At 41.3% G+C, this 25897-nt stretch overlaps 1 protein-coding gene across 2 annotated transcripts in view; it reads left to right on the top strand.

Moving 5' to 3' along the window:
- Positions 1–20709, top strand: part of arhgap10 (Rho GTPase activating protein 10) — a 52612-nt gene extending 31903 nt beyond the window's left edge. Inside the window, exons 18-23 of one of the 2 annotated variants that reach the window (XM_085356884.1) lie at positions 2393–2552; positions 4826–4967; positions 9494–9659; positions 14353–14454; positions 15875–15966; positions 19316–20709. In XM_085356884.1, the coding sequence (XP_085213010.1) occupies positions 2393–2552; positions 4826–4967; positions 9494–9659; positions 14353–14454; positions 15875–15966; positions 19316–19404 (751 nt within the window). In that variant the 3' untranslated portion in view covers positions 19405–20709. The remainder of the gene's footprint in view (positions 1–2392; positions 2553–4825; positions 4968–9493; positions 9660–14352; positions 14455–15874; positions 15967–19315) is intronic. The other variant, XM_085356885.1, reaches the window with a different exon arrangement.
- The last annotated feature ends 5188 nt before the right edge of the window (positions 20710–25897 follow it).

Raw genomic sequence — 25897 nt, 5'->3', positions numbered from 1 at the left:
TTTGTCTTCAAAGGCATCCTTTGAAGCTATTTAAACTGTCTCTCTGCAGCTGCACTGCATATCATCATATTTGGAGTATGAAATCTCTTCACCTGTCCGTATAACTTTTTCTTCAAATAAAGGTTTTTTCAACTTTTCTTTTTCTTGACCACTTAATATAGTTGTACCTATTGAACTCCCAGTTTTGGAATGGATGTAGGTGACATTAAATAAAACTCCAGTCTTTCCTCAATGTAAATATCCTTTGGTAAGGTGGATCCATCCCCTGGCCTCTTTACATGTCAGCGTTGGCAATATGATGAAGAGATTAATACATTCAGAACACAAAGAGAAAGCTTAATCAATGGCCATGTTGTGTGCTTTTGAAAAGAAAATCTGAAAAAAATCCCCCAGAATAATTATATGTGAACAAAAATATTAATAGAAAGTTCATAGTAATTAAACTTAATTGTAGTGTTTTTTAAGCGTTTTATATACATTTCATATGACACAAAGCATCATACAGTGCTGCAAGGTGTCAGTTTGGCTAATGTCTTTCACAATTACTAAAGTAAAAGTAAAACTCGAAAGTGTGATTTTTAAAAAAATATATGCTTGACTCTAATGCCATCAACAAGTGACAAAACAATAAAAGGGATGTTGTTTAAAGTTAAAAAACAAACAAACAGAACTGATCAGTAATGTGATTGTGAATGCCACTGAGTCAGAGGAAAAGACTCCGCGGTACTTTCAGCTGCTCCCTTATTTCTGCTCCCAAAGGATCAGCACAGCAAATGTATCTGCATATTTGATTTGGCACACATTTTACATGAAATACCCTTATCCTCACATTTACCAGCACTAGGAGTTCATGAACAAGCCACCCTTCTTTTAGACTAGCTTCGTGTCTCTTGCCCATCTCAAACCAGGGGTCTTTTGGATGTAAGGTGAATGTGTTAACCGCTGCTATGCTCTGAAAGACTACAGGAGCAAATATTTCGGCAGCAGTTTTAAAAATTCTCAAACTAAAATTGCAGAGAATTTGGGCATCTGAAATTAGTAATTACTTTTAGGAGTCACAACCAGAATCTGTAATGGCATGGGGTTACATTAATGCATATAGCAAGGGTGATTTTCATCTGTGAAGGCACCATAATTATTAAAAAGATGTGCACAGATTTTGCTAAACCACACTCTGTGGCATAGTCCAAAATGAAAGGATGCTAAACTGGTTCTACCTACAATCCTACATTGACGAGTCATCCATGAGTCCTTTCCTGACATGGAAAACATTGTACAGTACATGGATACTGGGTCATGTTTGCATTAGTATTCCCCCTGGGTTAATTGAGAAATGTAAGAATGACAAAAAGAGACAGCATACGCATGCATACTGTGCATAATGTGCTTCAAGACTTGTTGCCCTTGTGCCCACAAGCATTGTCAACAGTGACACTAGAGTAGTGTAACTTCACTCTTTAGTTCCATCTGTCACTGTCACTAGAAGCAGTGTCCCTGTGTTTTCGGGCCTGTGTGTGCTTCAGCTGCCCCTTTACTGAATAAGGAATGGCGATTCTAGATGACAACAGCAAACATTCAAACCTTTCAGTGAGCTGAACAAGATTTGCAGTCTTAATCGTGTGTTTCTATCTGCTAATGTGACTGCATGCAGTTTAGACTTGTGTTGTAGAGAAAATAAGTAAAAGTCACACACGCCAAGTTGGTAAGATTGCAATCGCAACTGTGGCCAGGGCGCTCATACAAACACGAAGCTGACAAGTTCAAACACCATCAGATTAATGGGAAGGAGTGCATGTCTGAAAGGGCCGATTGGCGTCATAATGAAATTACAAATACAAATACAAATAACAAAGGAGGCCCCGCAGCTGAAACCCTATCTCAAGCGAGAAACGTTTGGCTTTTAAAACTACAGCAGTTGGTCTCCTCAGTTACCAGTCACAGGAGAGATGCTGGAGTGCAGCAATAAGCATTGGCCCTGTCCTAACTTTTTGGGATTTGTTGCTGGCATCAAATTCATTATTTTACATTGGGTTTAAAAATGTCTTTGAACTAGCTGTTGCATAGGCCACCATCTACTAATTTAATGAGCTGGAAGATGAGTGCATCCAGATCTGGGTGGTTTACCACCTCCAGTTTTGAAGGGTAGAAAAAACTTGTCTTGTGTTCAAGGGCTGTTTTTCAGCCAGCGACTAAGCCTTTATTTAACATTATTTTTGGATTCCCTTTCTCATCTGCTTATGTAACTTTTTTTGGGGGAGGGGGAAATAATGACCCATTACAGTTACGCTACTGGAGCTCTGCCCTTTTTTATTCTTGGACTACCCTGTCTTTGTGAAGTTAAGTTGTTTAGTTGAAATTTTGCGGCTATAATGTGAGTGGTTATTTTCCCCAGCGTGGCGGCACACAGCAAGCAGAATCTGATGACCGTGGCCAACCTGGGCGTGGTGTTTGGACCCACATTAATGAGGCCACAGGAGGAGACTGTCGCCGCCATCATGGACCTTAAGTTCCAAAACATTGTGGTGGAAATCCTCATTGAACACCATGAAAAGGTAACACACAGACTTTATAATCTATCATATGCCTAGTGGAGTGCACTCTATAGACTGTATAAGTGTTTATGGGAATATCCTTCTATTGTATTCTATTGACTTTTTTTGATTGTACACACGTTAACTGCGTTGACTCTTCACATTGGATTCATCCTGCGAGTGCAACATTTTCTATACAACTGTTTTGCAATTCGCAGTCCACAACTATATTCACTAAAACCTAAGCACTGTAGGCAGCGCCAGGTAACAAGTGACAGCACGAAATGAAATCTGAGGTGACATGACATCAGTAAGCTGCTCACAGCACCTTGTTGTTTACCTACCTATGTGGTGCATAATTACTCGAAATGTGCTAGTGCAGCAAAAAATGTGTTTGCGAGTCTTTTTTGGAACGGGGCGCTTTATTACTGTTAGAGGTTTTGTGTTTCGCTTCCTAAATTATTATTTGGTACTTCTCTGCTGGAACAGAAGTGCACGTACTGTACTATGTCTGACAGAAGAGTTTCATCTGGATCGAATAAGAGTCTCAATTAGGGGAGATGTGATGCTCTTTTCTTCTGCAGGTATTCTTGTTTTTGGTGAGGGTGGTTTATACGTGTGCATTGAAAACCTTTTTTTGCTTTCTTGAGTAAGTGTTCTGGCAAAAACATGCATCATACTAGATGATGGGGTAATTTGTGGCTATTGGAAGCTTTTCCGAGTTGACATAGAGCTCAGATAATGAAACATGCTCGGACAGAATACCCTTCACCCAGTTATTGAGGCGCAGAGAAGCTCGATGTTAGTTTAATTTACATATTTTTGTGTGGCTCTCCAATAGGGGGAGCCCTAAGTGCTTCTACCAGAATCAAACACATGGTTTTCTCTTCAATTTCAGCCTTTTGATTACTCCGTAGATTGTTGCACACATTTTATTACATTCAGAAAGGCCTGTCTGAATGCATTTATTTTGGTTGTGAGTTGTTTCATAACCTGTAGTTCACAGGATCATATAATCTCCCCCAGAATGTCATTAATCGGTGTCAATCCTCAAACGGGGATAATTCTCCGTGTCAGAAGAGAAAAAGGTTTGAGATTAGTTTTCTAATCTGTTTGGAGCAGAGCTGCACTCGCTGCATAGAATCAGATGAAACCGGGAGCTCGTCGTGTTTATTTTCCTTCCAAGCTTCATTAAAATGAAGAAGAGGCGTGTTGCGAATAATGTCTCCACCCAAACTCACAAATCTAAAACGGGGTGTGAGAAAATACAGAAAAAACAACACCAGCAAAAACAACACCAGCCAGCCCCGCGCGCACCGCTAGTGTCCTTAGACTACCTAGAGGTATCCAGCACTGGCCGGGTGATAAAAGATGTAGTGTTAGAATGCAGCAAGAGCATTTTAGAAAGTACAGCATGTTTGAGCAGGGGAAAAGTTGAGCAGACAGACAGACGGGCATTAACTTCCCTCACAGCTGAGTCCCACTCCAGACTGTTGATACCCCCAGATACCAACAGTAGACTCTGCTTTACATTCACCTCCATCTGCAGAGAGAGGCGAGAGGGGAAGAGAGAGGCAGCACAAACTCTCAGCCATATCAGATTTCTCACTTTTTCTATCTGCCTCTCTCCTACAAACTTTATCTCTCATGCCCCCACCCCCCCTCCCCCTCCTCTATCTGCCTCTCCGTTCACACTCTCGCTCACTTTCTCTCTCTCTCCTCTCCCTTCCCTACCTCCCTCCTCTCCTCATCTGTGATCCTTTCTGAGGCTCTGCTGAGACTTCCTCTTCTCTGCAGCCCTATTCTCTTTTAACTCCACATCTGAAGTTTATATGTAAACACGGGCCCGGTGTAAACAGGCTTTGCCAGTTGGCCAGTCCTCCTCAAGTCCAAACCTTGTTTATTTGACTTTGGGTCAATTTTTTTCGGAGGAAAAACGTCACCTTAACTTAGCCCTGGATTTCTAGATGGGGAAGTGATTATTTATTTATTTAGTTATTTTTTAATTTTTTGGCCACACACACACACACACACACACACACACACATGCGCACACACACACACACGAATCTGTTCACATGCAGTTTTTAGGGTCCAATCAATGAGCAGCTCAACTTTTCCTAGGAGAACTTGCTGCTGCTGCAAATATCTTTTTCCATCCACAACTACATAAAGAGTGTGAGTTTTTCAAAACACATTGGTTCAGTTGAGGACATGCTGCAGCTCAACAGTCTAGGAGTATCTGCATTGTGTATGCTGTGTTTTGCTACAGACTTATTCACATGTGTATTCAGATCTTTACAGATGCTCCCGAGTCATGCCCTCTCTCACCTGCTGCCCCAGTGCTCTGTGCTCCCACGAGGCAGTCCAAGAAAATGAGTCGACAGAATCGGCCTTTGGCTGTCTACAATCCGCAAGCCCTTGACATTCAGAATGGTAAGAGATGTACAAGTTTGTACCTGTATATTTTCACATTTCTCGGTGTGTTAAATAAAAGGTGTTGTGAATGTGTTTAGGAATTTATTTATTTTTTTGCTCTAGAAGTTCAAATGCTCCTCACTTTAGCTGTAAAGCACTATAGTGATTCAGCAAGCATCTCACTTAGCATTTATTCATTTGTAGGGCCCAAGAGGTCTTAAGTGGCAACAAGTGAGTAATACCTGCCCTGAGACTTTTAGTAAGTGCAAATGAACTGAACATAAATCTGTTATGTTGGAAAATATTATTTTACTTCCATTTCCATGTGCGGATATGTGGATACACCACACAGCAACTCAATACATTTAGGCATGTAGATATGGTGAAGATGACCTGCTGAAGCTCAAACCGATAACTTTGATCGTCGCACGGTTGTCGGTGCCAGACAGGCTGGTCTATAGAATATAGCAAAGTATTTCAGAAACTGCTGATCTACTGGGATTTTCCCCACACAGTCATCTCTAGAGATTACAGAGATGAAACAAGAAAGAAACTATACAGTGAGGGTAAAAATGTATTGTTGATGTCAATGGAGAATAGCCATACTGTTTCAAGCTGAGAGGAAGGCAACAGTAACTACTGGTTACAACCAAGGTACGCAGAAGAGCATCTCGGAATGCACAACTCAGTAAGTCATGAAGCAGATGGCCTGCAGCAGCAAAAGACCACGCTGGATGTCGGTCCTAAGCTACGAACAGGAAACCAAGGCTGCTGCTGGACCAAAATGGAAAACTATATAGACTTTGCCTGGTCTGATGAGTCTCGATTTCTGTTGCAGTATTCAGATAACAGGGCCAGAATTTAGTGCAAACAACATGAAAGCATAGAGCTGGCCTGGCTTGTATCAGTGGTTCGAACTGGTAGTAGTGCAGTGGTGCAGAAAATATTTTCTTGACACATTTTGGGCCAACTAGTACCAACTGACCATCATTCAAAAAGCCACTGTTTAGCTTAGTATGGCTGCTGACTGTGTCTATGCCTTTATGACCACAGCATGCCCATCTTCTGATGGCTGCTTCCAGGAGGATAACGCACCACGCCACAAAGCTCAAATCGTCTCAAACTGATTTCTTTTACATGACGATGAGTTCACTGTACCCAAATGGCCTCTACAGTAGGGCTGGGCCATATCATACCGTTCACGGTAATACCGGTATAATGTTGGGCAACGATAAGAAAATGAAATATCGCGATAGATTATGGGTAAAACGCGCATGCGCAGTGCCTTTGTTTTCATACGCACATGACGGAAAATGAGAAGGTCGAAAGCGGATCGTTGAATGAAACGGATGAACCAGAATTGGTTTGTAAAAATGAGGCAACTTCAGTGGCGTGGAACTGGTTTAGCTTTCGTCCGTCAGATACACAACAAAGCACTATTTTTGGTAGAGCATGCTAGCGGGCCGTCGTTATTACCGTGTTTTTTTGGAAAACACGGCACACTTAAAATCAATCCTTTGATTTTTCTGAAAATAGACAGTGCCCCTTATAATCCCGTGTGCCTTATGTATGAATTCCGGTTGTGTTTACTGACCTCGAAACGATTTTATGTCGTACACGGCGCTCGAAAATCTATCAAATGTTTGAGTACGACTTTGCTAAGCTACAAAGCCGCACCGCTTGATGGATTGTTGGAGCATTACGGCTATCGTAGGCAGACGCCTCGCGGAGTGATACGTACTTCAACATAATATTACCGTATTGTGTGTGTATAACCTCTTTTTAAGTTTTGTGGATATTATGCATGGTTATGCTGAGGATATGTCGGCCAATTTCCACTGGAAATGCCTTTTGGTTAAACTGTCAGCAAGGAATTTGCACTGTTACATTTTTAGATAACTTTAATGCACATAAAAAAACAGCTGCTTGTTTAAGTGAAAATATATTGATGTTTGGGGGGGTTTTTTTGCACTAACAAAGGTGTGGAGTTGTAAAGTATTTTGTCTAGTGTTAATTATATTGTCAGTTATATCGTTATTGCAAATTTTCAAATGTATATCGTGATAAATATTTTTGGTCATATTGCCCTGCTCTACTCTACAGTCACTAGATCTCAGTTCAATAGAGCCGCCAATTTGCAGCCAAAAGAATTTTCTGCAAATTTGTGACGCTATCATGTCAATATGGACCAAAACCCCTGAGGAATGTTTTCAGCACTTTGTTGAATCTATGCAGCAAAAAATTAAGACAGTTCTGAAGGAAAAGGGGGGTCTACGCTGGTTCTAGGTCTACACAAGGAAGCTGCCAGTTGAGATTCTGTTGAGGGGCAATTTAAAATCCAACATGTATTGTCTTAAAGAACCTGAAAAGGGAAAACTTTAGTGCTAATTTATTTTAGTGCTAATTTGTACACTCATACTCTAACATATTTTGTGCATTAATTATCATAATAGAGTGTTGCCAGGTTGTGAGGTGCACCAAGGAGGTTAGGCTTTATGTAATACAGTGTTGTTGAACAGAAACACAAAGTCAAAATATCCAGAATTATCATGAAGTCGAATCAGCATCTTTCTAATGGGCGGTTTAAACAAAAACTAAACATTATCACTGTCGGATGCATTCAGGCAACAATATTAGTATCCATTAGTTTGAGGTGGGTGTAACAAATAAACTGGCAACTAAGTGTATTTACCGCTGATCCCTGCTGAGCTCTAAATCACTCACTCTGTCTGTTCCCTTATGAGTGCTATGCAGAATAACAGTGTCTACAGATGACACACTAAACTTAATCACCTTCTTTCTCTAATACTGTTTGAAGGGATTTGCATCTGGGTCTTTTCTGTGTTTTTGTTTACTTAAAAATTTACTTTCTCTAAAGATTGACTGGGAGACTGCAGCATAAGAGAGTCCCACTCTGGTACATCAGGAGAGCTGGTCACCTGACCCACTGACCCAAACACTCTAACTCTAGCAGTTTCTGATCCACAGCCAGTTAAATCCACCCCCCCCCACACACACACACACACACACACACAATACCAAAGGAGTCTAAATCTGCTTACCAGATTGCCTCTCTTTGTCTCCCTTGTGCTAGCTTTTACTGTGGGGTATTTTAATATCAGGGATGAAAGGCATAATCCTTTTTTAACCTTTGTGTCTTTTATATGGGTCCCACATAATAAGAGTAAAAGCAATTTAAGAATGCTGAAGTGGGTAAGAGAGAGCAGTGTTTATGTATGCGTGTGACTCTTCTTATGATTCTACGTGCCGTGCTGGGTGTCTGATATCCTCGCAGATGTGACGGCACGCTATGCGTAGAGAGGTGCTTTAATCAGAGTATTTGTGTCAGGAAGCTTTCCAACAACTGTGGTTTACAAGGCTCTTATTCTCAAGATGATTACAGATCACTTGCATGTTTGTTACTGATTTAATTAAAATGTAAAAGGTGCTAAAGATTTAGCTGCCAGTTTATTACTGTTGGGTGTGTTTTGCTTTTTTAATATTTATTTCATCAGATGTGATCTTTTTCTTAGAGCACTTTACAAAAAAATGCAAACTTTCTTTTGGTGGGTTTCCACCTCTAAACAAAAGACTTGAACAGTAGGCTAGCAACAATATTCTGCTCACATCTAGTGCTGCGTATAAGAAGCAAGTTGTAACAACAACTGCTTCATTTTTCACCATGACAATGATCCCAAACAGACTGCCGGCGCAGTAAAAGCATACTTGGATAGAAAAACTCACAGTGTAACACTGTTGGTCATCGATTGGCCTCCCCAGAGCTCGGGCCTCAATATTATTGACGCAGTGTGGGATCATCTTGAGAGAATAGTGCCAGCAGCCAACATCCAAAGAAGAGCTTTGAATGTCCTTCAAGAAGCCTGGAGAACTATTCCTGAAGCAGCTGCCTAAGAAAGATCAGGCTGTGTTCATAACAAATATTGACTTTCAAGTTCATTAGAAATGTACAAACTCTGTTTTTGGCCTATATATTGTACTTCCATGTATGTTTGCACATGTTTCAATAAATCACTGCACACATTTCCTATTTTATTAGCAAAATATAAAGAAATGAGGGTGGCTCAAGAGTTTATCACTGTACTGTACACAAAGCCAGTTCTTAGACATTTTCATAATTGATGTATTTATCGGGGGAGAGATAAATGTTGTATTTTGTGGTTTTGTTTTTTTTGTTTTTTTACATTTATCCTTTTGTGCCTCCCTCATCTCCTAAAAGCACAATCTTTACGTCACAGTAAAAGTGAAAAACAAGAGCTCGGCTCTCCCAGCTGTTTCTTAGGTTCCTGTCTATGACTTCACAAGTGTAACGAACAACACAAACTTGGTTGTAAGTCTCGCCTGCTTTGACAGCAGTTTGATTTACAAAGTCCCTTGTTGATGCAGGATTGTTTTCATGTGTTGATAAATTATTCATCTGTTTTATCGTCGGCGAGCTTGAGCAGACTGAACCTTTTACCATTGACTAAAATTATTTAAAAAGATGTAATTAACTCAAACAAACACATGTTAATTGTTTATCCCAGTGTCAACAGTGGGAGACAGTTCCAGCCCAGCTCCAGATGAGACATCAATGGGCAGCAATGAATCTGTGTCATCGCAGTCATCATCAGCCTCGGCCTCAGAGGTGAATATGGAGAAGAGTGACCACGCCCCTCTTAATGCCAGCCTCTCCTCAGGCAGCAACTCCGGGTGAGTTCTTCACTAAGTCTCAAATCGATATGTCGCATGCGGGCGCTCAGAATGCATGTTTGTGAGGTGAGATCTTCAGCTATCAGGCCACAAATGAAAATGATTTCAAATTAGTAGTGCTTCACATCAAGTTATCCCATTCTCAAAGGTAAACTCTGTTTTTAATAACTAATGTTTGATTAGAGTGTTTTCTAATTAACTGGTCTTTGCTTCCAAAGCACAGCTGTTAGTCTGGTAATCAGTCTTTGGGCCAATTTCCTCTCACTTAATGTATTGATTCATTTAACATATGAATCGTTGAACTTCTCAGAAGTGTAGGGGATGATTCAGAGGAAAAGGCAAACTCCAAATAAGAGAGAAGGACATTATTTTAATTGTAGGCTTTTTATTCACTTGCATTTTGTATTGACGTGGTTACTGTGATTCTGTGAGAACCTGTTCTTATGTATATTCATATTCTTTTTAGTCTCTTGTTAGTGTTTTTGGAGCAGAAATCTTCCATTAAATCAATTGGATTTTAGGTTTTTTGTCTTCCAGTTCAAACCGGTGTAGTTTAATCAGACCATCGGGGATTCGATGCTCCCCTCGTCCAGCAACTTCTTCCTGTGGACATTATTAAAAAGGAAATTCATGTAAACACTTTGGGTTTCATTCATCATGGGAAGCAGTTGCACTTTTCTGCACTTAGCAGCTGCATCTCAGCTCCCTCTTTACAACTCTGGGCAAAAAGCATACTTGGCAAGATAAAACAATCATTATTAATAATGCACACTTACCTATTTTTGAACATTGTGAATCGTGGAAAACGAGCATCTCAGTTCTCGTGTGAATCACGCGTTTGCTAACCTGTAATGCACATTACGCAGTTGCCATTTTTGAGTTTAATTAAATAACAGATTATTCAAGGTAAAGTGGAATTAATTATTGGAGTGTCAGCCCCATTGTTCTTGCTATTACTCTTTTGTACTAGATGGGAAATGCATTAATAGCTGGAATGCATTGCCATGCCTCTCTCCCTCTCTCTCCCTCGCTGGCTTCTCCTTTCTGTCCTCACTGCTAAGTCCTTGGTCCTTTTTGTTGTTTTCAGCCTATGACTTGTCTTGAATGCTGATGTGAGAGATGAATTATTGGGTTATGCTGCAGATGTTAGACTCTCTGCTGTGTCATGTCTACACAGTCACCTTGGAATAGACTTGTCTTTTTTTCCCTCATTCACTGTCCCTCTCTCCTTTTCCATCAGCTGAAAAGAGTTGTAAAATAAAAACAAATCCTCCTCACACCTTGACAGAGGACAATGTGATTCTTCTCTCTGTGACCTCTGTGGGTGCCTGCCCGCCTGTGAGTGTAGGCATGTTTAGTTTTTTTTCTAAGTTGCAGGATTAGACGGACAAGGCTCTATAGCCCTTATGTAACCAACTCTATTTTTTTCCCCTGTGGGTATTTTATTTATTTATTTTTTTGTGCTTTCCCACATATGTGGCATCATATTGGAGGACGGAAGGAGCAACCAGGAGGAGGTCGTAAATCTCGGCTCTTATTTGTTTGGGAGACAGGTGGCCGTGCGTTGGCCGTGTAAATCGTATTGACATTGGGGAGATATTCATCTTGTTTACCCTTATAGCCGCAGCCCCTGTCCCTTTATGAAGACTTGCGCCATATGTCACAGGGTGTCGCCCTGGCTTTGTTCGCTCATAAATCTTAGCATGTGAGATGGTAGAGACCTGTTAGCACAGCAGCTCTCTGGCGTGGAACCCAGGGATTCGGCGTGAGTCGTAGCCAAAAAGAGCAGTAGGGATGGCAATTGCTGCATTACTTCCAGCCACTCTCAGAAATGTGTTATCTGCTCTCTGGCGTGCTCAAAGGCGCACCTGGAAAGCAACATATTTTAGTCTCTGTCCTGCAGAATGGCAAAAATCTGCATGGTCATACAAAAAAAATGCATCCTGACTCACTGTATCATACAGTAACTCTTTGTGGGTATTTGCACGATTTATCTTCTCTGTCTACTTCCATGTCTTGCCTCATTTCTCCTCTTCTCCCTGAATTCACTCACAGCTTCTCCCAGCGGCTCAGTTGCCCGAAGTGCTGCCCAATGAGGTTACATTTTCTGGCCTTTTTTTTTGTTTTGTTTTTTTGGCCTCCTTCTATCTCTGTGCTGCTGCCCCACCTCCAGCCCTCCAAGCCTCCCACTGGCAGACAGCTGTGGATCATAAAATGGTGGATCAGAGCTTATTTCCTGCCCACCCAAACTGGAGATTGCTGGGCGAGCAGCTCGGCTATAGGTCTGATCCCACTTTCTACTAGAAACAGTACTAAATCCCACCGCTGCCTTTCGTCCTTTGGTAGAAAGACGGTCGATAGCCCCGCTCATCCCCATGTTAGCTCCACGCCAGGATCAACAAGGCTTGGATCCTCCAGGCTGAAATTCCTGCAGTAATGAGAAGCAGCAGCCCTCTGCTGTGCAATGCGTGATAACGTGTGATAACCCCAATGTTTATAACGATAAACCAGAAGACCTCCAGGTGCTGTTCACTTTGAAATTCCGTGTTTGCAATATTGTTTGAGTTTGATATAATGATGCCCTTTAGTTTTTACAATATGCCCTCTGCTCAATATAATATACATACACATCCTCACAACTTAATACTCTTAAAGAAAACTCTTGTGATAAATATTACCGGCATCTGAAAGGGGATTTTCATCCAGGCCTTTCATGCACTGCATTTTCAAGTCCCTATTTACTGTATTTAATCATCTTTACAGAAAAGGCTTAGCTAGGCCTGTGACGGGTAAAAAACAACGAAGAGCAATTCATGCTCGATGCTATTTTTGCTGAAGAGAAACGGTAAACGATTTCCCTCGCTTTGGCTTAGCTGTAATTGTGAAAGCAATTTTTGGATAAATCCATTTACCTCTGATGTATTTAACAAGTTTCTAGGGCAACCATGTGGCGTTCCCTGATTTCCCTAACTGTTTATTCTGTTATTATTATTTAGATATCTGTTTATTTTAAAGATCTTCACAGAGCTGCATAATCCTCTTCCCAGCTGTGAGAAACAGTCAGACAGATCATTTAACTTTTCTGAAATATGTGGATGTTGACATTTTCTCCTTTCAATATCATCTAATTTTGGATATGGCGTGTATGTGAGTGAGTTCACCTGCTGGTGGGTCAAGTGTTGGCGCTCCTCGGCTCTCCTCTCTTTTGGCTTCGACCCAGGCGGACAGTGGTTGTGCCTGGGACCAGGTTAATGAGTGGATTTGCTGCACTGCAGCGCACTGTCCCCCATGCTGATGTGGAGCAGCTGAGCACCACAGTGGCCCCACACTGCTGCAGAGCTATAAATCACCCACAGTCAGGCCAGGCCCAAACAGAACAGCCACCGCTGGGGATGGACAAGAGCACTGAGAGAAGCAGCGGAAGAAATGAGGGAAGAAAGCAACTACGGGAGGCGAGGGGGTGGCGTGGGACGAAAACGTGAGCACAGCGCTGTGTTCACCTCCACCTATGTCCACATAACATCCCCAGCCATGTTCTCCCTTAAGGCTATCTCTCCCCCCACGTCTACTAGTGCCAACGTAACCACTATTCACAACATCCTCTCAACCTCCAGCCCCTCCCCAGCTGCTCCCTCTAATTGCCTTTATTAACGTCTCTATGGGAGCGGCAGCTAGGAGCAATTTGCTCATTATGTGCTGTATTAGCACTGGCCCTGGGGCAGGCATGGAGCACAGAGGGATGCCTGGCTGAGACTCCTGCTCTCCTCTGCTGCACTCTCCCTTTATCAGGACCCCTACCTCAGTCCTTCAGGTCGGCCATAGACTTGTTGGCCCTGACAACGAGTGTAAAGCACAGCTACTACTGCAACAGATAAAACTACAGTCAACGTGTGACTGTGCAGAACCTGCGCTCACTACTGTAGGTACAGGTTTTACCAAGAAAAGAAACGCATAATGGCTTGAGAACCTCTTCACGGGGTACACACACAAAAATCAGCTCAAGATGGTGACGTTAACTAATTAAAGTTTTCCTTCTGATTTTGCTATATTGTATATCTAAATGTTATATTTAATGGAATCTGGTGAAATAAAATAAAATTGATCGGTATATGTTTAGTTTACACCAAGCACATTTTCCTCACAAAAAAATCACATTTGAGTAAATAAACCTTTGAGTTCATATATTTCAATTGCATTTATATTATAATGCTGCGTGAACAAGAACATTAATGCTGGTATCGTGTTGTTTTCATGGAAATGTGACTCCGTGCTATAGTGTAGTATGCCAACATTACTGTATGTATAAGATGTCCTTAGCCTTAATCTGCATTCTTTTTGATGGCCAGCAGGGGGTGACTCTTCTAGTTGCAAAACCAAGTGATTGTACAGAAGCCTGTGGTTACATGAGCCTACTTCTCTTTTGATTTATGACCTCACTAAACGCAAATTCTAAGTCTAAATGTTTCGTTTTGTTCTTTATGGTTGAATTAAGAATTAAATAAACTATAAATTGTGCAATATTCCAGTCAGAGACGCCCCTTTCTCATAGTGTTCAAAAAACAAGTCGTCAGCGGCTAAAAATCCAAAAATCCAAAGCGGGAAACCGATGGATTACATAATGCTGACCATAATTTCAGTCAGCAGACGACACTATGGAATCTGTGGTGACTAAGCTGCTCTGTTTTATTTGCAGATCTGCCACAGCAGCAGCCTCCTGCTCTGCTCCTGGATCGTCAGGAGAGCGTCAAACTGCTGCTACCAAAGCTACTTCTGACAAAGAAAGGCAAGAGGAAAGGTAAGACAGGGCTCTTTGCTAGTTTCTTCTCTAATTTCGTAATTGCAGTTGGCCTCTCTTCCGTGCTGTTTTGTCTGAATTGTTCACTATCACGCTCGCATCATGTTTGAATGTCATGCGGAAAAATTCTTTCGCTCTCTTTTCCTGTTTTAAATCACTTCCTCCGTTACTAACTCGCTGCTCTTATCTTGCGTGTCTCAATCGTCTAGCATCAGCGCAGCTTTTCACATCAATATTTTCCTTCTTTTTCTTTTTAATGTTGTTCACTCTTTGTGTGATTTGGTTACCTTTGATGAATTGAATGCCACACAAGCATTGGCCATAGCAGCAACCTTCTCCTTTGTCAAGCCTCAAATGGTACCTTGAGAGAAGTGGATGGGACTGTGCACGCAGTCAGCCCATTGCACTGATCAATTGCCCTGCCTGCCTCCAAATAAATGCTCAGTTCATTCTCGGTGCCTTCAGATGTTGCTGAGGAGTATGCAAACAGCGTGGTAATTCTATGGGCAATCCATCAATGTTGTTTTCATCGAAATAAAAGTCTTCGTTTTTCCAAATGCGGTTCCACATGAGTGCATTCTTCCAAAATTCTTCTGAATTCAGGAACTTGGCTGAGCATTGTTGTATTGACAACTCTGTGACCACAAACTTTTTTCAGTTTGTATATCTTCTTTCTCCTTTCTCATCCTACATTGTTGCCTCTCTGCAGAAAGAATATGAAATATTTATCAGGGCATCGTGCGTTGAAGGCACAATTTCTACATGGTAATGTTGCTGGCGTTCGAGATAACACTTTGCAATGGTGGGCAAAACAAGCTTTCTGTGGAGACGGTTTTTATGTTTTTGCCAACCGAATGGCATAAATACGTCTTTTTACTAACCTTTGCGGTGCGATGAATATGGTTTCTTTGACGGCGCTCTTTTACATCGGGCTGATTTAAAATGCAGCTTCTGAGCTCACAAATGGGAATTTAAAAGCCGAAGCGCTGCGGAGGGAGATTTCTTTTCTACCTGTGTTTGTGTGCAAACCTACTTTAGAATCCCCCTGCTACTTTTTAATTATCTCACCATAGATGGTTGTCTGCTGCGCAGACCTGATGTGTGCTTTCCTTTTTGGCTGTACAAAATCTGCTGCAAACAGTGCTGCATCCCATTGTGTCTGAGCACACACACACGCACATGTGCTTGTAGCTGTGTTTTGACTCGCTCCTTGGACTGTCTAGACTAGAGATAGGGCAAGACAAGGCTGTGTAGTGGCCCAGCTCCTCTCTCAGTACTTTTTTTCTTATTTTCCAACCTGGCCCATTTCTGCTGTTTCAGGCTAGTGAGTGAATGAACAAGCAGGCCCCGGGCCCAGATTGAACTGTGCGGTAATCCTTCCCAAAGCTCCGCCAGCTCACTGATTGCCTTCATTTTTCAGTGTCACCAGCAGGAAAGCCAGGGCAGTGTACCCATGTGAGGCTGAGCACGACTCTGAGCTCTCCTTCCACGTCGGCGACATATTCAACGGTGGTAAGTGTTATCGCCTACACCAGTCGCTCACTCAGAACCAGCCCTGGCATATTGGATTTGGAGGAAAACCGAACAGCCAATCTGATCTTCAATTGAACGGAGAGATGAGACAAGGAGGGGGGAGAACAGGGAGGGCTGCGCATGAGACACAGATTTGGTCTGTGGTGTCTCTGAGTCGAAGCTCAACTGAGCTTTAATCACTCATAGAGGAAATGAGGATTTTTCGAGTCCCTATTTTTTATATTTTTGTGAGAACCCTCCTTTATGAGACACAGATAGTATAAAGTGTATATACTGAATTATGTACAAGCAAACCTGCTTGTGGAGATGCTTTTGATATGACCTAAGAATTTATTGGTTGTTGTGATCACGTAGCTTTACATTTTTGCACTGTTTGAAATGGGTGCAACTGTATTTTAGTGTTGGTGTGAGGAGTACATGCCATTCAAAACATGATTACAGTAACAACACTTAATTTATTAGAAAGTGGATTTATAAGTATTAAGAAAATAATATTTTAAAAGTCAGATTAAACCATCCTCTGTTTTATTTTTCTCACGTTTTAAATAACTATCTTGTTGAAGTTGTTTCTTTTGGATTTTAACATAAATCTCCAGTGATCCTGTTAAGAAAGTTTGGGCACATTCTGTACAGCTTTGTTTACTATCTGTGTGTCCTTCAGCACTTAATCTGGCTTCAAAGGAGGCGACTGACATTGTTACATAAATGTTACGTGCCGAGGTTTTAATCAACTAAACATCTACTTGCTGTGTCTTCAAAACCCTTGACATTTTGCTGCACTTCTATTTCTAAATGTATTTGTGGTCTTAAGTCAGCTGGAGCATAGCAGATGTGCAGAAGGTCAAGAGGTCTGACTCTTTACCAAGTCTGTGTATATGTGTGAAGACAAAGTTGACATATATTGATGTTTCCTAACCCTTAAAATTAGCAGAACATATCTGCATTTCTTATTTGCTTATAATTTATTCTCTTCGATTCTTAGCCACCTTAGAGACCTAAAGTTTTTTGTTGTTGTTCCATTATACTATACAATATATAACAGTTCAAAACATAGTGGATGCAAACAGCCCTTTAACAACAGTCCTTGCACTGGAAGACAGGTCCCAGGGGCGGAGACATGGGGTGGCTTTGGCAATGAAAGCCTGAAGTCTTGACCCCCCTCTAGCCAACCCACGCAGTCAGTGGTGGTGAAGGGGGGGGGCTACATTCACACTAAAAAGAACTGGAGTTATGTCCAGTTTGTTTTATCTTTCCAGCAGAAAGTTTTTGCAGAACTTTTCTCTGTGTTCCACGTTTCCATATTTTGAACACATTTTAGCATTATTTTAAAAGCATGAGTACGATTGAAATTGTTCTCATCCTATGAGTTTTATTGTAGTTTTTCAGTCACGCGACTGCTAAACACGTGACATTAACTTATCTGACATTTTGGACGTGTCACAATGTACGGTCAAGTAAACAAGGCCCCAGTCACACAGATCTAGAGATCAGTCCATGACCATCTGGCAACCGACGATTGTGAGTGGAAAATGTGTGTTGCCTCCACTTCCTTGCGATTGTGTTAGTTGCTAACAGATTGCTGTGGTGGCTGGTGGCTTGCATGGAACATGCCCAGCTTATCTGCAACTACTTTCTGCTTCTATTTTGGAGGCAACATTTTCTGTTTCCAGTTTGTATTGCACTTTTTCCAAGTTTTACTGCGACTTTGCTAGTAGTTACCTACCTTAGCCTACCAAGCACACTAAGGGCAACAATCTGCTAGAGACTAACACGATCACAAGCAGGTTTTTGGTGCAACACCTTCCTTGCAATTGATTCCATCAAGTGTTGGTAAACAGCTGCCAGAAACCACTTGTGAACTGGTTAGAGGTTCAGTGTGTCTTTTATATATATATAATACACATTCAAGCTTCGTCTTCCGTCATACAGCTTCAACTCTCCCTGGTGTCTTCTCCTGAAAAATGAAGAAATAAGCCCAGAATCTTAGTTTCTTCCTCTTCTTGTGCAGAAACATCAGGACCAGCTCATCATCACTTAATGTCAGCTTAATTTTTTTCACGGTGCATTTTTTAAAAACTAATTTTCTGGAAAAAATGCAAGGTGTTTAAAGTGTATATGTTACACAGCAAGTCTGCATCTGGAAAATTTTGAATTTCTTGTCACTTTTTTCCAATGCGCTCAGTTTGAAGTGGTGCTATGATTTAAAAATGAATGTCATGTTGTTTTTTACAAGAGCTGACATGAGGGATTGGGTCCATAACCTCATCAGGAAAATGCTCACTCAAGTCACAGAGTAAGAGACCTGAGAGGCATGTTTTCATGGACTTTTATTTAGCTGGGCTTTTTTTTTTTCTAGCCGCAGCTGTCGCCCCCTGCTGGTCGTTCAACTCATCGGTCCCCAACCTTTTTTGCGCCACGGACCGGTTCATGTCTGACAATATTTTCACAGCCCAGCCTTTAAGGTGTCACGGATAAATACAACAAAATAGAACCAGTACTGTTACCAAAAAACAGAAGATTTATTCATAACACATGAGAAAAGACACAGGGAAACCAAATTAACGATAAAAATGATTAAAAAATAACACTAAAAACCCCGAAAACCATGAATTTCATACCTGAGCCTCAACTCTCGCTGCCCAGTACCAAACGACTCACGGTCCGTGGCCCGGGGATTGGGGACCGCTGGTTTAACAAACATAGATTTAAAGCTCCTCTGCATTTGCTTCCCTTTTCACAACTAACTGTTACACCACTCATTATGCACTTCATTTAATGCCACCACAACTCAACAGATAAAACGTATATGGTGAGGTGACGTCAGATACTAGATGTCACAGAGATCGCAACAATTGTCTTTGAAATTCCCATTCTGTTCAGGAAAAAGTGAGATATTAGTTTCTATTTCAATTTAGCAAGCCTTCTAAAAGCGGGCTGTTTTGCTTTGAGGTTTTGAAATGACTTAACTTGTCTATACCCATATGAAAGGTTTTTTTGTTTTTTAAGTTCTTATTTCTTTCAGTTTTGAGTAAAATGACTAAACTGAAAGGGCCGAAAGAAAACAAAATGACCACTGGATTTAAAGTAAATTTGTATGGTCTTTTTTGCAGCCTGGGATTTGCTTTCTGACATATCTGTCCTGCTAACAGGGTCACAGTGTAGTTTATTGTAACTGAATAATCGCTGTATCCTCCTTTAAACCTCTGCCCTCCACACTCTCTTAACAGTGTACTCACTGGAGGCCCAGTGTCCTCTGTCTCTCTCCCACCCTCATCCCCTCCCATGCTGTTGTTCCCCCCCGTCAGTGACACTGTGTCCTCTCTTGCAGTGACCCAGTCGAGGGAGCCGGGCTGGCTGGAGGGGGAGCTGGAGGGGAAGAGGGGCCTCATCCCTGAAAACTATGTGGAGATGCTGTAGAACCAAAAGGAAATATTTATGGACATTTCATCACGTTCGCCGAGGGAAGTATGGGAAGATGCACGTGCCTCGATAGCCTCGTTCAATCGAAGCCCTGAATTTTCTCAATCAGTAATGACAACACCATATGATGTTATTGGTGCATTTTTGTTTGTTTGTTTGTTGCTGGCAAGTAGACTTTACAATGCATTTGCAAGCATGTTTATGTGTTTGTTCATTTTAGCCAAGTGTTCACCTGATTTTTGACAATTGTAATTGCAAAATGGGATTGCACTTCCAGTGCTCTGCTGTATATGAAGATGCTGTAGCCTCTATCCAAGGAACTTAGCAGAACCAGAGGAGAAGCGTCTCTCTAAGCGCCCTCTGCCCTGTTATACATGGTATCCATGAGCTCAAAGTCAAAGGGTGATCTTCAGAAACCACAAAGTAGAATGACAGCACTCAAAACCACTGTAACATTGACCCCCTCACAACCCGCCACAGCCCTTGACATTGATCCACGCAAATTTGTTTGAGATACCCTTTGTGCCTTCACAGTCAAAGCACCCGGTGTAAACATGCGTACGGGTATGTATGAAAACGATCGGGCGAACTTTTCATTTATACGCTTTTGCGATGTTCTGTTCTTTTGAGAATAGCTAGACATGCAAAAGGAGGCACACTGCTGATGTAATTGTATTTTGTGTAATTGGCGCATTGATTGCACGTTTTGTTTTGTTCTTCTTTTTTTTTCTCATTTTAATTTACAGTGCCGTATCGTTGCTGCCGAACTTTTTCAGAAACGCCTCTTAGCCACCCGATGGAACCTGTTGGGTTAAACACTAACACCTGACAATCAGCCGCAGTCGATTTCAGCAGGTGATCGAAACCAAGTGTTTTTCTTCTCAAATCCTCCGTCTGGTTTGTTGTTTTTCGAGTTCAACGTTACTCAGGTTCTTCAGAGCAAAGGAATGAGACACTCCCAGAAAGTCTGAATTTTGACTTTTATTAGTTCTTTATTAACTTATCGGAAATGTGTGTTTTATTGTGAGCGAGACCACGAAATGCAGTACTTTGAAATATTTGTACCGTTTCGCATCCATCGAGTGTACAAAGCCCTAAAGAGTTACAACCAAGTATATTTACTGCGCTAAGTAATGGATGGGTTTTTTTAGGTTGTCATTTAGATTTGGTTTTAGCATGTGCGCACACCATAATATATTTTATCCTTCAGCTGTTCAGCGAAACACTTTCATTTGTCTGAGAGCTTTGGTTCAGCTGATTGTTTGTGTTTGCAGCTGAGGTTACAATAATTTAAGACAATGATTTATGACGTTTGTAAAGGTTCTTGGCTTTTCTCTCTCTCTTTTTTAAAATTTACCTTTGGGTAACTTCTTGATCAATGTTAAACAAATAAAGATATCTATTTTTGTTCTTTCACTGCATTGCATATTCTTGTCATGAAAAAATACGATAAATGATTTATTTAATTTTTATTTTTTTTTTTACAAATTAAGGTCTTTAACAGTTTCTTTAATTATTGGACTAATCTCACAACAGCCTATTAAACGACACACATTTCATGGCCGTATTGTGCCGACTGAGAGTTATAACGAAAGTTTGCCGTTTAGATCTTTGTCTGGGAAATGTGCAGCTTTATTAATGTGGAACGTGTGTGGTTTTTTTTGCTGATTCATCCATTGTGTCACTGAAAAGGCTCCCAGTTTCCCACAGAGTCTAAGAATAAAATGATGAAATGCGGATTCATCCTGCAGCCACTTCACATACACTGAACCCTGTGGTGTAATGTAATCCTTCCTCTTTATATTGACCTGTGCTGGGCCCCTCCGACTAAAAGCTACTTCCAAAAAAACTTTCCATAAAGGGATTAAAAATAGATGTTAATCTTTTATGGAGGAAAAACACACTAATCCACCCTCCTCACCATTCCCTGATCCATTAACATCTCAGCCTCACGCATGTTAATTCTTAGACTACATCTGTGTAATTAACACACCAAATGGCCTCCAGACCCAGAGCTTCGGCCTCTGTTACATAATCACCATCAGTGCACCCCCTGCTACACTCAGGCCTCCAGTGAACGGGCTGATGCGCTGTTTAGCAGCGTAAACACATGCAGGCTTTGTCCATTTAAAGAAAGGTTTTTAGTGGTTTTAGTGGGTGACACATGTCCACCAGCCCCCCTGAAGCAACTGTAACATTAACATTATGAAATGAGGCATAGCTAATGAGATGGGCACAATAATCCCTCAACTACCACTACCGCCACCACCACTGCCACCCACTCCTATGGCTCTTCATCATCTTCCCTCCAGCAGAATACTGCTGAATCATAGACGTGCGCCCTGCCTGCCTCTCACACTCTTTGGACTGTCAGTCAGAAAGCATGCCATGCTGCAACGATCTGCCTACCTATCTCTCTCTCAGTAGTATTTAGGCTCATCTCTGCTCCCTGCTGCCTCAGCCAGTGATTCACTGAGGCTCTAGTAGTTTCAAAATCAATTAAGCTCCATTCATTTATTAGTTCTCGTCATTGTGTGAAATTGTTGAATAGGAACAGCGTTGGGCTTTTCATATTTGAGGCTTGTTGAGCTGCCCTCCACTGCCACTTAAGATTGAGGTCAGCCTACCTGTGCATGCATTATTCATTAGTGTGCATCAGACTGGGGTGATGTATACATCAGTGTCACCATGTCGACTTACTTGATGTGTGTGAGTAAAAAAATCCAGATAGATGTGTTCATTTCTCACATCCCAGCCCCCCACCGGCTGTGTGCCAGCTGTCCTCTACCTCCCATGACGCAGTGTCCTTCAGCCCCCAAAAAACACACACACACACACACCGTGCCGTGACTCAGCCCAGATCAAAGCAGCGCAGCAGTTTACCTACAACCGTGAGAAAATGGCACAACTGCCTTAATACTTTCCTGTCTCCATCACGCTTCACACTCGTAGACTCGGTGTATTACCGGGGCTGAAAACTGAGTGGGAATTTGGAGGAAAGTGAATTTCAAACATAAAGGAAAGAGTGTGTTTTCGTGTGTGTGCGGAAAGGGGGTGGGGGGGGGGACTCCTCAGCTGAGAAAGTGGGCCACAGAAGCCGCCATGTGTGCGGGTGCAGCCGTGAAATCAGCCTGATCCAATAGATTCTGTTTATCTGGCACGACTACAAGTGAAAGCAATTGGAAATCTGGGGGAGATTTGGAGAGGGCTGTGGATTCACAGAGAGAGAGAGGGAGAAGGAGGAAAATGAGCAAAAAAAAAAAAAAAAGTAATACTGTCTGCTCTACAGTCTGGCAAAGCAGGCGTGTTTTCAGATCAGCCTTTAACAAGGTTAATGGTGATTTTTCTCCACGGGCGTCGTTTTACTGTAAAAGGCTCACGCTTGCCCGCTGCCTTTTTGTCATTATTCACTCTTCCCTCTTTCTGTTTCTCTTCATCTCCTCTCCTAGTGAATGGCGTACCTGCTGATGCTTCTCTCTGTTTTGTTTTCTTTACCTTATTAATATCACCGCCCACCAAATGCAGCTGTTTCAAATACATCCATCAACTCTTATAGTTTGGGGCAGGGGTATCAAATACAAGACCCAGGGGGGCAGAATCGGTCCGGCACAGACCTTTTCCTCCTAATAAAGATCTTCCCCTTGGTCATTTTTCATTTTTTCTTCTTGTTGGTCCAGAGTAAAAATGTAGTTTAATCACAGGACAGGCAACTACAAGCCAGAGCTTTTTATGTTATGTTGCACATTTATTTACTTACAATTTCAGTTCAACTATATATTAACAGAAAGAGTGAATTTCAATGGTCCGGCCCACTTAAGATCAAAGTGGGCTATATGCATCCCATGATGTAAACGAGTTTTCTAGCTTCTTCTCATTGGTACAGATTTCATCGCACACGCCTTTAAAACACACACACGCACACAGTTGCACACAACCCATAAATTACAACAAATGCTTCAATTTAATGTTTTTTTTATTAGAATCTTGCAATAGTTTGCAAACACAAGTATGGCAATATCTGCATCAAGATATACAGTAGTAACTGCTTTCGAAGATGTTTTATTGGTTTATAGTGAGGGTTGTCTACTGTATGTTTGCTGAGAATTATTATACAAAGCATCTGAGTAAAAAAGTCAATTTTCAAATTGGAAAAAGAAAGAAACTAAAAAAACAGGAAAAAAAATGTTGTATATATTTATAAGAAAATGCACTGCCATGGCTGTGGAGATATGGCTTAGTCTCTCTACACCCGAATCATTATTGTGAACAGAGAATGGTGATGATGGGACTCCACGTACAGTGACTCCACCAAAGTGTACTGTGACACTGCAGTTAGAAAGAAAAAAAAAACCAGACAAATATCCCGAGTTATCCCGAGCCGACAGGGAGGGAGTTCATTTAGGACAGCTTTGAAGATAGAGCCGCTCCCCCAAGTACGGGGGTAAGGGTTGATTTTATTGTTTGCAGTGGGCGGTGATTGATGACCATTAAGTAAACAATACATTAATCTTGCTCCTCCGAAGCATTGCCTCGACACTTGGGGGAAACACACTTACAGTCCCTTTTAGCGGAGAGTTAGGAGATGAGATGTTTTGATACCGCTCTCAGTCGGCTGTTTTAGAATTCAATTTCCCCAAAATTTACCAGACTGACTGTAGACACTCTCACATCAGCCACAATGCAACTCCACCACTGATGGCGCCAAAGCCCTTCAACAAATGCCTCCACACGTTGATCCGGGCAGTTATTTTGAATTTGAATGCTCACTGGGACATTAAACCTCCATAAGTATTTAAAACGAATTGCAGAATCTGCCCCTAAATAACATTTTAAAAAGGTTTTACCTCTAAAAATGATGCTTCTACCGTGACCTTTGCCGTTGTGCGAGTGCCAGGTCTGTCTCCTCTCCTATTATGCCAGCAGTGGCTCATATTCAAACACTGTGGTCTTGAGCCCCGCCTGACGGCGCCTCAAACGACACCATTCCCTGCTATTTCCTCTTGTTTCCAGTCTTTATGTTCAGCCTAAGCAGATTTCTGATTTCAACACTGGAGTGACGCTCATCTTCTTATCTAACTCTCTGCAAGCAAGCGAACAAGTGCGTGTCCCACTAAACTATATCCAAAAGTATTTATCTAAAAAATAGCCAGCTCATATATCTGGAGGACGATAAAGGAGATGGAGCTTGATAACAACATCATCTTTGCATTTTTTGATACTTTTAATTTGAAGGTCCAGAAGAAAAAAAAAAGGGGGGGGGGGGTCATAATTGAAATTGGCTGGATGGTCGGGTAAACCGCAGCTTCTCTCAGTGTGTGCACAAAGCCAAAAATAATGTTCTGTCACATAGCCGCAGTTTCAATAGTTTGTGACTTCTTGATTTTTATTGTGGTGCTCATCAACAATTACCGCCACGGATTAGGAAATCATTTCAACAGCAACAAGGATCCATCACTTCATACATCTCGTTACAAAATAAATCCTTTTTTTAAATCGTGGTTTGTTTGTTTTTTCTCTATGAGTCGGGGAACAACAATGCAAAAAGTAAAAAACAGAAAAAAGATGCAGAATCAAATAATTTTACTTAATAAGAAGATAATAAATGTTCTCTCTCTAACATTCAGGTAGTAAGTTCCATAAGTCTCTCACGATGTATGATACATTCATTTCTCTGTTTGGCCCTTTGCCTGGTGCCAACCCCTTTCTTGAAATTCTCCTCTGTGATCCGACACACAGGACATGGCGAGTGGGAAACACACATTAATTTTTTTTTGTTTGTTTGTTTTTGTCATTTTTTTTCTCGAATATTCCAACAAGATGGTTAAAGTAGAAATGTTTTATACTACACTCAACATAAGGACTTGCTGTATTATTTACAATATATACTGTAAAACTGTAAATCAGGTGAGATAAAAAGGCACAAGTTTCCCTTTTTTTCTTTTTAAATACAATGTAAACATCTCATCAAAAAGCATGCAATAACATTTCATTTTACAAAAAGGATATCGTTTTTAGACAAAGTACTTAAATATTGTTTTCCAGCAAAATATAATTATCTCAAAAATACTTTCCCATTCATCCTATGAACCTTTAGACAGTTTATTTTTTAAAATTTTGAATTCTTGAAAAGAAAAAAGAAAAAAAAAGACAAGAAGCAAAATAAAGAAACAGTGACAGATCAGCGTAAGGGCACGGCAAAGATGAATCGGGTACTGCATGATAATGACTGCGCAGGAGAAATTATTATAAAGTTTATGGCAAAACACAAGAATCCTAGCCTTCATGAGTGAACCGGGCCCACACACACACCAACCTCTTTGTGAATTACTGAAAAAGGATTCGGATTTGGGAATGACAAAAAGTTCAAATACCCTGCTTTGCTTTCCTCTCCCCCAAAAATACAGTATCGAATGACAGTCGTGATCCCAACAATGCCAACCTCCAAGCAGTTATGTAAATAAGTAAGTAAAATCACCTTGACTGATTTTAC

This window comes from Diplotaxodon limnothrissa, linkage group LG6, assembly GCF_057381915.1.
Source record: "Diplotaxodon limnothrissa isolate DT_005_m linkage group LG6, D_limnothrissa_male_GT1.1, whole genome shotgun sequence".
Classification (NCBI taxonomy): Eukaryota; Metazoa; Chordata; class Actinopteri; order Cichliformes; family Cichlidae; genus Diplotaxodon; species Diplotaxodon limnothrissa.
Note: the sequence above shows the minus strand (reverse complement) of the source record. Positions and strands in the feature narration are given on the sequence as shown.